The sequence below is a fragment of the Mytilus trossulus genome, chromosome 1 (assembly GCF_036588685.1).
Source record: "Mytilus trossulus isolate FHL-02 chromosome 1, PNRI_Mtr1.1.1.hap1, whole genome shotgun sequence".
In the NCBI taxonomy this organism is placed as follows: Eukaryota; Metazoa; Mollusca; class Bivalvia; order Mytilida; family Mytilidae; genus Mytilus; species Mytilus trossulus.
Genome location: NC_086373.1, coordinates 36,335,816 through 36,348,742, shown reverse-complemented (window position 1 = coordinate 36,348,742; position 12,927 = coordinate 36,335,816). Strand labels below are relative to the sequence as shown.

Here is a 12,927-nt window from a genome sequence, read left to right as displayed (position 1 = left end):
TTGAAACCCTGTAACATCTCTGTCAGGTGGTGTTGTAAGGGTGATGTTAAATCCTGACTATTGAAAAAATAAATAAAAAATAAAAAAAAAAGTCATTAGTGCATATATTCAGCATGATAACTGGGACAGGGAAATCACCAAGCGGAAGCAATTAATTTAAGAATTTAGTCCACATAAATTGTTCATCTACAGGTAAACCATGAATAACATACTTTGTCAATTTACTGATAAGAAATCCAACTAAACAGGTCTGACAGAAATCGCCATTATACTATTTTCACCTACTTAGAAGTCTTAGAAATGGTAAGATGTGGTATAAGTACCAATGAGACAACTCCACATCCCAGTCACAATTTGTAAAAGTAAACCATGAAAGTCCTTCAACGCGAAGCTTTAGCTCACATCGAACAGCAAGCTTTAAAGGGCCCCGAAATTAAAATTAAAATGCAACCCTTCAAACAGGAAAACCAACGTTTTTTAAAAAAAAAAAATCGAGAAACGAGAAACACTTACTTGTCTGTTATTTATATTTATTTTAGTATCAGGTATTATGACCATCGTCAAACTCTGAATGCGATCATGATAGTTTGAATTTATTACTTATATGCGCATGAAATTTCTTAAGACTTTATTTAGATTTCACGTATTGTCTATTGTTTCCTATGGTAATTTTGTAATTCTGGTATTTTCTCTCTAATGGGATAAATCAAATTCAAGGTTTTGATCTAATTTTGTAACATTGAATATGGCAGCTAATGGCCCCCTAAATGCTTGAAATATGTTGATACAAGGAAACGAAGACATAGATCAGTACATGAATGACATATGGAACAGATTTGCTAGTTGGTTTTTAAAAAAAGTAAAAATAAGCTTTCGACTTATAAAGGATGTTATACTCGGAAGTAGTGTATAATCTCTTTCAAAATCTGATTCTAAATTTGCGTCTTCCCTATTTTACTTTATACCCTGATTCAAATAATGATTGAACGGCAATATTGAAAGCATCATTGCGTATTTTTAAAGTCGTAACATGTTTTCTTTACTCGTCATCTTATATTTGTTAACCAAACTATACTTGCATTCAGCTATAATGATTTACCATTGTAAATATTTTTTCTATAAAGTACACTTATTAAACAATTAAGAATACGTACATTCTAAAGTCACAATAGATCTCATAATGGTGAAAACAGCTGATTTAATAATGCATATAATGCATGTATTTCTGTAGGTATTTTTGCAGTTTTTGTTGTGAATCTATCCATCTATAATACGAGGAGAAAACATATTATGCCGCACATTAGGGAACAATTCACCGTAAAATCTGGTGAAGGATCAAACTGTTACTCAGTTAAATGAGAAAAAAATGTTTAAGTAGGGATTTTACGAATCTTTAATATAAAAACATGATTATAGTTAAGTGCTTTTACAAACACAGGTTGACCAGCGAAGGTAATAACATATTTTGCTCCTAAACACAAGAATTCATATTTGATTTATATAAATCATGGCTTAAATTCATAAATTTACATTTCCTTTCAGGTCTCAAAATGCAGTGTGCCCTCGCATGCTTGTTTATACTGTCTTACATCAGTATAGGAACATGCTTGATAGAAGAAATAGAACTACCGCAACATCTTAAAGAATGCATAATCATGAAAACTAAATATAATGATGTTACTAAATCCACAAGTGAAGCTGTATGTAATACATGTGTAACAAGATACATGTGGATGAGTGGACCAAATTTACGAGACTGTGGCCATCCTCATGACAACGCAACAATGTCAGACATTTCAGACTTCGTAGGTAAACTGCTTTGTCCTAAAATATCAGGCAAACGAAAGAAGCGACAAGCAGGACGCACATATCGTAAAGAGATCAGAATGTTGACCAAAGGAGAAAGACAACGACTTCGTAATGCATGGAGCCAGGCTTATAGAAGTGGGGTAAGAAATTACAAATAAAACGGGGTAAGAAATTAAAAATAAAACCGTTTATTTGTTAGCAGATCTCTGAGACTAGCAAGCAAGTAATTTAGGTAGCTGTAAAACCATATGTAACCCCAGTATCTCCATGTAAGAATTTGTATATAACACAAAGTCAACAATATGACAGTTGTTCTCCATTCGTTTGATGTGTTTGGGCTTTTTATTTCTGCATCTGCTTATGGAATTTCCGTTTAGAATTTTCCTCTGTATTTTTGTGTTTTCTTCTTTTTTAACTGTTGTTAACAGATTATTAAACAAGAATATTAACGAAGTCCACACTCCTACGTTATAAGTAAAAGCACACTTAAAAACACCAAGATAATAAGCATGATGTATTGATGAAATCACTCCACACCTTTTGTTTCTTTTACAATTCGTCTAAAATTTAAATTTGCGTCATTTCTGAGGTACAAATGCGAAACTTTATTTTTTTTCTTTTTTTCATTATTGTTTTCTATAATGTGAAATATTTGAAAACAATATAATATATCATATAATGAATCGTTTTTCGGATATACTTCTTGTTTTGAGATATTTGATTAAATTATTAAATAATGATTTTTTGAATCTTGAAGTGTTCTACTTATCATGGTTAAGTAATCTAACCTATAAACAGAATTTTAAATTATGAAAACTTGATATATTTAAGTTCGTGTTGATTGAAGTAAACACGAGCATATCAATTTTAAATTTCGAGAGCTTTTATAGTGCAATGTAGTATATGTTATGCTAATTTTTGAACACCGTACGGTAACCTATAGTTGATCACTTTTATGTCATTCTGTCTCCAGTGAGGAGTTGTCTAATCGACAATTTTAACAATGCTTCTTTTAAATGCATATGAGTAAACTATAACTTTAAGGGGTAGATATGATAGATCATTATTATTCTCTCTAGGTTATAAGTATTGCAAAGTTATCAAGAAAGATATAAACTACTTAATATCAAGACAACGGATTTTGTTTTATACTCCACACCCAACTAGAAGAAATTAATATTTCATGAAACCAAATGTTGGAAATAGAGGGTGGTTTGTCTTAATGCCTTAATGTTTGTATATTATTGTGTAATATGTGAGTTTTACTTATGTAAGAAAGCGTGCATTTCATATGTGTGATTATTGAAGCTTTTAGCTCATGTTTAAGCTAAAATGTTATTAATTAGATATAAATGTTGTAATGTCATAATAAACATAACGAGTATGAAATTGACATTCAAGAACATGTGAGTATCTGATCAAAACATTCATTGATGAAAGGTTACAGCCGTGTTGCAGAAAACTAAATTTGATAAATTAAATAAAAACCGTTTAAGTATTTTTGCCTGGAATCGAAGTGCAGCTTATTGTCACTTTTTTCATTTACTGTGAAAAACATGATAAAATGTGTTAATAGCTAATCATTAAATATAATGTTTAAAATATAAATATTTTGATTTCTTTAAAAACAGTTATAAATGGACTGCAATAGAAATGACTGTACCGCATTTACCAAAGATGTTTAGTATGAAAATTAAGAGAAAGATTTGACATGGCTTAATATTTTTTTGTTCAGCCTTTTAAGAGATGTTCAAATCAAAATAGCCGTTTAGTTTAAAATCGGTTTACTAATGAATGTTAAGTGCCTAATGAAATAATTAAACATGCCAGTTCAAATGGAGAATTCACATGTATTTCAATTCAAATTTAAATTGAGAGTCCTTTGATACAACTTTGAGTGATACATACAACTATTTCCCGTTCAAACTCCAGGATTCTAAAAGTGCCCCCTTAACACAAGTACAGTGGGTTTTTTTTGGTTTTTTTTTACTTTCTATTTTTTGGTTTGAGCGTTCCTCGTGGAGTTGAATCCACAAAATCTCTTCAAACAAATTTATTGCAGCTATTTCTTATTTCTTGGCAAAATGGAGGATCTTTCTAAGGTTGTCCGTTTTCAAATCAAATTTTTCCTACTTAATATCAATTTCTTGCTGTAAAAACTAAGATGATATCAAGGAGCAATACAACATACAGACGACAGCAAGATCAAAAAGACAGAAATACAAAAAGACAATACCGGTTCACATTTTCAATGAAGAAATAAGCAGTTATGATTAATGTATTCATAAATGTCTGAGTCACTTGGTTTTGTTTGCAATAAACAAAAACCTTTTTTTTTTTTATATATTCTCAATGAATTAAGAAACTCTGTATAATTAGAAATATGTTTTAAATACGTCAAACATTCGTTCAAGGAAATATTATTGTCGAGAATGAATTAACTTCTTTTACGTTCGTACACATGTACAAATATTGATAATATTTCATATAGAAATTTACAAATATATGCATTTATTTCAATATCAAATGGGATTACTAAATATCTAACTCACTAATGCGTATAATGTATTGGTTTTCCGTTCGATAGGAATATAATAAGGCAAACAGTCAGCATCTGGGAAATCACGTTTAAAGAATTTAAAACAATTATCAGTGAGTCTTTAGTATGATTTACCCATCCCCACAAAAATTCTTCACTTTTTAAATACTTAACTTTTCTAGCAGTTAACTTCCTGTTATACGTCCTTGGTGTGTTAATAAATTTTAAGTTTTGAATTGTGTCTGTAAAGGTTTTTCAAAAAATTAGACGAGCACTGATTTACTGTTGGAAACCAATTATTCAGAGAACAACTGAAAGTCTTTTTATCCCAATTCACTTAAGATAAGAAAATTTAGATTGAATAGATATCAGATTTGAAATTTTATAATTGCGACAAACGTGCGTTTCGTATACAAAAGACTCACCATTGACGCTCAAATAAAAAAAAAATATTCAAAAGGCCAAATAAAGTACGTATTTCAAGAGCATTCATAGAGTACTAAAATTTCCAAAAGATTTTGCCAAATACAGGTAAGATGATATAATAAACCACTTTCGGAATCAAAATATAGATTTCCTTACGCCGAAAAAAAATATATGTATCCTAAATTCATGTATGTTTGCATGAAATAAGAGTGATAATTTGCTTCTTCTTCTTGTTAACAAAATTCTCCACTGGAACCATCTGAAGAGTAACTTTACACTGATTCCAAAAATACATGTTTTTTTTAGTTCTTCCACATGAAATCATTACAGCAAATTATTACTTCCGGAATCATAAGGTCTTCTTCCTGCTAACACTAAGGTCATATGTCTAATAACCAAATGCAAAAGACCTAATAGATTTATTTATAAATGTGAATTCATAGCAAAGTGCAAAACTAAGACGACAAATTAAGATTTGACCTTCATCTGAACTTTAAGGTCATAAAGCAAGGAACTAAAATCAAAAGATCCTAAGTCTCTATTAGATGTGGTGAATGGGTTTTATTACAATACAGCTAATTTCAACTTTAGAAGGGGGCAAATTCTATTTAGTGTAAATGAGCCCTTGTAACCAAAAATACAGAAATAACGACATGTTGCAACTAACAGCTTAGTAAGCACATTTTGTCGATGCCCTGAACGGTTTCTAAGAAAGAGCGATCACAAGTTGAATTTCAAATATCAAAACATGACCAAATCTGACCTTTGATATTGACCTAATTATCCTGAGGATATATCGAGCAATTTACAAAAAAGTAATGTTTCGATTTCTTTTGCAGTTCCAAATGAGTAAATATAATAAGTTACAAGCAGTGTTAGTGGAATAATTCTTACAAAGTAAAGTGTTCGGGTAGAGGGTGTCAGTTTCAAAAGCGCATGCACTGTTCGATATCTTAAATCAAACATATAAGTGGTATCTTTCGAAGGACACCAACAGCACTAAAAATGAATTGTGTAGATGGGAAACCATTATAATTAGAAAAAAAATCTCAACTTACATATTAGCAAGAAATATTTTAAATAAGCCTAATTTGTAACTTTATTGAAACAGTTCAATGTATAGCAATGTATTCTTGCATTATAAGTCTTTTTTTAATAGTGCCTAGCCATTTCACTGTTTTATTATGACAAGGGATGAGACATGAAACAGTGCAGTAAAAACCTGCAAGAGTGCAATTTCGTACGAACGTAAGCGAAACCATATATTCATCACTAAATACGGCGGGGTTAAACATGTTGTTTAAGAACTAAACTTTCCCCCTTTACCTCTAATTTCGTTTGAAAAAATCATACTGATGAAAATTATATTTTTGAGGGGGCTCGCGGGTCTAAATATGTTTTTAATTTAATATAGGATTTCGCTTTACTTTTCTATAAATTAACTTTATCTTATACATAAATAAATAAAATGGGGTCACAGCTCATTTACGCTCACAATCTGCCTTCGAAAAAAAAAAGAACTAAATTACAGAAATTGCTTGAATCTTACACTTATTTAGTTTATGAACAGCTTATTCGAATATAAAAATAAAAAATATAGGTCACCGATGAGTTAAAAAAGGTATTTCAATTTTAATACCAAAAAATGACATGTTTGTACCAAAGGGAGATAATTTGGAGCTTTTTCAATGATATCTACATTTTAAAAGTCACCTGGGGCCAACAAAAATCTTTTTTTTGGAATAATTTTGTAACATATGATTTAGTAACAACTACTTAAGGTAATAATAAAATTTTTTTTTTTTTTAAATCTTATACCGGCGAGCATCCTTAACCCTTGGGTTTCAAAAAGCCTTTCTAATGAATGTTAAACAAGAAAAACGCTTCAGACGTATATATTATAATGATGAAGTAATATTTTTAATTGGATGGCACTTGTTTGAAATCGCTGTACTGTCAATCTCCGGCTGTATCATCAGACCATTAGTCTGTATTTCGGTACTGGCATGAGTCTTAAGATATCTTACCTAAATTCTCCTTTCGTTTATTAACGATTTTGGAGAAAAACAAATTTAATACCCTGAGGCAAAATGACAAGAGATATGATTATTCAGAAATATGACTGTTTTTATCTATTCGAATGATTTGTTTTAGTTTTTGATTTTGCAAATTGATTACGGGCTTCCCGTTTTGAATTTTCCTCGGAACTCGATGTTTTTATAATTTACTTCTTAGGCTATCTTTTTAAAGTCTTTCTTTTTTTGGTCATATCACTCGTCACTTGTGTTTATTTATTCTAATACATCCTTGTCCTTTAAAATATTCGACTTTTGAATTTCTTACAAAGTATAAAAAGAATAGCACTGCATGCTTATAAAATATTTAGAATTAGGAAGAAAGATAAGAAGTTAGCAATATCCTTTAACTCTACTTTTCGCTATATAGATGATGTTCTTTTACTAAATAATTCAAAATTTGGTGACTATGTTGAACGCATTTATCCCATCGAACTAGAGATAAAGGATACTACATATACAGTTAAGTCGGCCTCATATCTTGACTAACATCTAGAAACTGACAATGAGGGTCGGTTGAAACAAAACTTTACGACAAAAGAAATGATTTCAGCTTTCCAATTGTGAACTTTTCATTTTAAAGAAGCAACATTTCAGCAGCATCTGCATACGGGGTATACATCTTCCAATTGATACGATATTCCCGTGCTTGCATTTCCTATCATGATTTTACTGATAGGGGGTTGCTACTCACAATGAAGCTATTAAACCAAAAGTTCCGAATAGTGAAGTTGAAATCATTCCTTCGTAAATTTTACGGAGTTGGTTGACAGTTATGGAATAAACCGTTTCACAAATGATATCGGATATGTTCTTTACGTCGTAACTACAATCCCCTTCTTTTCAATAATGTGACCTACCGAAATAGACTATTTACCGGATTTGTTATCTCATAAGCAACATGAAGGGTACCACATGTGGAGCAGGATATGCTTACTCTTCCGGAGCACCTGAGATCACCCCTAGTTTTTGGTTGGGTTCGTGTTGCTTATTCTTTAGTTTTCTATGTTGTGTCATGTGTACTTTTGTTTATCTGTTTATCTGTTTTTCTTTTTTTTTCATTTTTAGCCATGGCGTTGTCAGTTTGTTTTCGATTTATGCGTTTGAATGTTCCATATGTGTCTTTCGTCCCTCTTTTATATATTCAAGGGTAAAACTTATCAAAATTAACCAGCTCCTATCAATAATTTTTCTGTGCATGTGATTATCTGAGGGATGAAATTAGTAATGGCATCGATCCTATGACTGTAAAACATGCTAAACTACTGAGCTTACAAATAAACACAAAACAAAGACTGATTGAACCGTTGTATTAGAATTATTTAAACTACATCACTTCTTAAAGTAAGACGAATGTCAGTTCATGTTTAATATGGTTATCACAGAATGTGTCGCTACGTGACGTTTAAAAAACAAATATTTCAATTTTGTTGTTTTTGTTATTGCAACCTGTGTTGTAATCTTCTTATGTATACAAGGTTAAAATGTTAAGCTGTAGTTTGTTCATCAATTTTTATTAAGGACATGAAAGGTTATAGAAATACACATTTCCACCAAACTTTATTGACTTCACACTGATTCATTTGAAAAAGGATCAAATAATGATGATTATAATATCACTCTGTTGTTTTGAATTGTAAGTCAAAAGAGGAATAAGAAAATTTGTACATTTTAACATTAGAGATTATTCATTGCCATAACCAGTACAACCTGTTTGCAACCAATACATTATACTGTCAATAGCATAAATGGTATTAGTATAATTTAACCAGATACCCATTTGGATAATAAAATTATTTGCACTGAATCTCGTTGTCGAACTTTTTGTCTTAAGCCAAATACAGGCATTGAAGGGTTGAAAAAAGACAAGGATAAGATGAAATTGCAACCTCATTTAAGGAATAATAGCCTTACTTGATCAAATATCCACCGATTCATTGTGTTGTTAATAGTTTGACGGAAATGTATTCTTTGGTCGAGTGAGCGTAGCCATCTTATTTCTTTGAAAATGGTACTTGTAAAATATAATGCAACTGCACAACTTGTATCTTTGATTTCCTTTTTATATTATTATTAACTTCATCATAAACTGAACTAATCACAACCTGTAACACACAAGCGTTTGAAAGTCAATATTGTGCAGGGTGAAATAATGTTCGTTGTAATGAGAAAATATATCCGTAAACCAATACCGTGCATTTGTTGCACTATTAGTCCCGGTGGTATAATATGCCATTAGTCAGAGATTTATAACATGCATGTACATTTTGTACATTTAGTTAGAAACTAATAAGACATAAAGATTTTACCACGCCAACCTGTTGATTGCGATATTTATCCATTCGAATTTAAACTGAACTGCACAAAGTAGATACGTCTTGTATATACGCGGTTAAGTAAATTAGAAGTTTCTCTGATATTATGGAAGATTTCGGGATCTTTGTTTCCGAACTGATATGGTTGAAAAATGCACAAATTAACGCTGTCCGCAGATTGTTTTGGCTATGATTTTTTTTTATCACCTTTGGGAATGTATATATGATTGAGTTTCACATTTGTTCTTTTTCTTTTCCTAATGAGGATAAATGTAGAAAAGTTCTGTGAGAGCACTTAATTTATAAAAAAGATGGACGAAAGATACCAAAGGGACAGTTGAACTCATAAATCAAAAAAAATAAACTGACAACGCCTGGCTAAAAATGAAAAAGACAAACAGACAAACAATAGAACAGATGACACAACACAGAAAACTAAGGAATAAGTAACACGAACCCCAAATGAGACAACTCACCGTTAGATTTTCGACAGTAAGCAAAACTCACAAATAACAAGCTAAAATAAAACAGCAAAAAATAAGAACAGACTTTGATAATCAGTTCATCAGATTAATGAAAATAAAAACATCAACTTACAAAAACACAAAGACACAAAATAGTTATCTGTATCATATCTGTATATAGCTCTCAGTATACATCAAACTGCCAATAAATTAGATATAAAGACTCATTAACAGTCAGAATTCTCGTCTGCTTTTCAGTATTTTGGTTGGATTGCCCGATTTCACAACTCTCAAGTCAGAACTTCTGCTCACAGTGGACCTGCCTTTCTTGGTTATCACAGATTTCTGATCCTGGTGTAAATATTTTATGATAAGAAGAAACATCTTTTAATGCTTATTATCAGTGTACATAAAACATAAGCATAAAAGTGGATAAAAACTCATAATTAATCACCTTAATTTTACATTACGAGTTTCCAGACACATAATGATTAGTAAAGATAAATTGGTGTACATGAATTATTGGTTACCAGGCGTAACTACACAATAATCAGAAAATATATATCTTTTGAAAAATATATCACTTAAAACGATAATTGTCTTTTCATATATCTTAATATAATATTAATATTAGGCAGACTTTTGAAATTCTATAACTCCTTTGGGGTCATCTTTTTTGTTTTCTCACAAATAGCAAAAGTATAAATTGTAAATATATATTTTTACAGGTAGATAAATTTATTTCTGTTTAAAAATACAATGGTTTTTTTACTATTGATTGCAGTATTTTAAAAGCAACAACTAAGGTCATTAACGTTTATTTTATCGAAAGAGAATACGTTGGTTTTCATCACAGGTATATGTTTCTTCTACACATGACAAACTTACAAAAGAATATATATGACAGCAGAACAGTAATCTATAAATCCAATTCGAAAGAACCGAATTGTGCTATCAAAACCACCAAAGAATTGAGTGAAAACTTGCTGCTTCGAAGTTTTAAACAGTATTTGATCCTTATAAAATGGCATGTATAAAGTTGAAAAAAAAATTCTCGTTTGAAATATGTTATTTGTGTGTTTTGTTTACGTCAGAAACAAATGTTTATCATTGATAAAGTTTAACCTGATTCAACACACAACCATATCATCAAAAGACATTGTTGAATCATTGCATATTTCATATATATCTGAATGTTATATGCTAATTGGTTTCAGATTAGAACTGGTATTACAGTATTACGACCCTTCCGTCACAATGCCATATTGGAACTCTGGTCTTGATGCAAATATGGATACTCCTGCCAATTCTATACTTTGGACAGCCGACTATCTTGGTGAAATGAGTGGAACTGTTCGAACTGGTATTTGCGGAGGCTTTAATGACGTTAGAGGTAATGCCGTAATCAGAAATGTTGGTAACGCAGGTTCTCTGTTCACGTCAGCTGAAGTTAGGGATGTAATGAGGATGCCAAATATTAACCGTCTGACCGAACCATCTCCATATCCCACCATGGAATCTTATCATGACGATGTCCATAATTATATAGGTGGATCAATGGGACCTATCGAATTGGCACCATGGGATTGTATTTTTTGGTTACATCATACTTTTATAGACTATTTGTGGGAAGTATGGAGATACAGTCATCAATATAATACAGCTTATCCTCATAAAACTGGACTTCCTGCTCAGTTACCAGACGTTGCGATGAAGAACATGCCTGTTGTGCAATTTCTTGGACGTATTCCAACAAATCGTGACGGGTATGGTGTTCAACTAGCACGAAAAAGTTTTTATCAACTATCGCCTACTTGTTCGAGACAGAATACTTACTGCGGGTCCCCTGATCTGCAATGTAGAATGGGAACCAACGGAGCAGAATGTGCTGCTGTAGATCGAAATTTTAGAGCAAGAACACAGCCGTTAGTTGATGCTAGAAGAAATGGACGAGTCCAGATGAATTTCCGTAACAATCATGGTAACAGGAGGAAAAGAGATACCCATATACACCACACAACTATCAGTCACAGTTATCAAATAACAGTTAACTCTCAACAAATAACAAATATCTACCTTCCACAAGAACGTGAACCATGCATGGGTAAACCTATACAAAATAACTTCATAGCGGGTTGTTCAAGTGACGTACGAAAATGGGCATTTATACCAATTAAAGTCGTTCATCTGCGACCTCAAGAGGCTCACTTTGCATCACAATCTGACGCTAACGCAAAAAATCCAAGTGGGTATGATATGTACGACGAACACAAATACAAAGGTCTGAAAAATGTTGTTAAACCAGGTAATCCAGCAACATATAATGATTGTATAGAAGACGAATCTGGTGCATTCAAAGTAAGACTAAAGTCTACTGGATTAAGCTACTTCGGAACATACACAGATTATGTGTTTGTTGATAACAGACTTCCGATATCCTCTCATATCGGGTACATCGCTGTTGAAAAACCTACGGCAAATAAACCAACAGAAGTAATGATCACTGCATCTGATGCATGTGGCCGACTCTGTAAACCAACATGCCGAAAATGGGAGAATGGAAATCTGTACTATGTCTCCTGTACTGGTGCAATTAAAGTCACAGCCCAGAGTCCACTCATGTATGGTAACGACTTTGGTGAAGCTGTTCTATCGATCTGGCAGTTCTATGGCAAGTTCACACCAATAGAAAGAGAATCAAACATTTACATGGAATTTTTCTGTGATTATTCAAATGAATGGATATGGAAAGAATGTTATCAGAACAAAAAATAAAGAAATGATATACTTTTTTTTATTTATTCTACATGTATGTTACCAAAATAGTTTTTGTGTTATTAGCCTCTGTTTGTGACATAAAGAAGAATAAATAAACTGGTGTTGAGTAGTAAATTTTGATGATTATTTCACAATATAAACCTTTTAAAAAAGGATCTCTTGAGCTTGAATCGCTCACCTGGTAACAGTTTGCCATTTTGTTAATTTTTTATTACTTTTCATTGAAAACAGTTATGTTTTTAAACATATTGATACTATTTAGTAGTATTTTCATAAATCTTGTATTGTTAATCATTTGTATTGTTTACAATTTAAACCTTCCTACAAATGTATTAAATTTTAAAAAATATTTGCAAAATTATGATTTGTCACAGGAGGTAGATGCCTCTGCTGGTGGACTATTAGTCCCCGAGGGTTTCACCGGCACAGTAGCCAGTACTTCGGTACTGGCATGAAAATACGGATTTTGTTTTTGTGTTATTAAAATTTGCTGTTACAAAATATTGGAAATTATTATAAAT

General features: G+C 31.6%; 1 protein-coding gene across 1 annotated transcript; it reads left to right on the top strand.

Annotated features, from left to right (window-relative positions):
• The first annotated feature begins 1,406 nt into the window (after nt 1–1,406).
• On the top strand, nt 1,407–12,520 carry LOC134707657 (tyrosinase-like protein 1). Its single transcript, XM_063567624.1, has 4 exons — nt 1,407–1,452; nt 1,543–1,949; nt 9,887–9,984; nt 10,846–12,520. Exons 1-4 carry the CDS (start codon nt 1,407–1,409, stop codon nt 12,401–12,403), a joined length of 2,109 nt encoding a protein of 702 aa, XP_063423694.1. The 3' UTR covers nt 12,404–12,520.
• The last annotated feature ends 407 nt before the right edge of the window (nt 12,521–12,927 follow it).

Coding starts and splice junctions, on each gene's coding strand:
- LOC134707657 (XM_063567624.1), top strand. CDS start 1,407: ATGATTATAGTTAAGTGCTTTTACAAACACAGGTTGACCAGCGAAG. Junction 1,453..1,542: donor ACACAGGTTGACCAGCGAAG/GTAATAACATAT, acceptor ATTTCCTTTCAG/GTCTCAAAATGCAGTGTGCC. Junction 9,985..10,845: donor CACAGATTTCTGATCCTGGT/GTAAATATTTTA, acceptor AATTGGTTTCAG/ATTAGAACTGGTATTACAGT.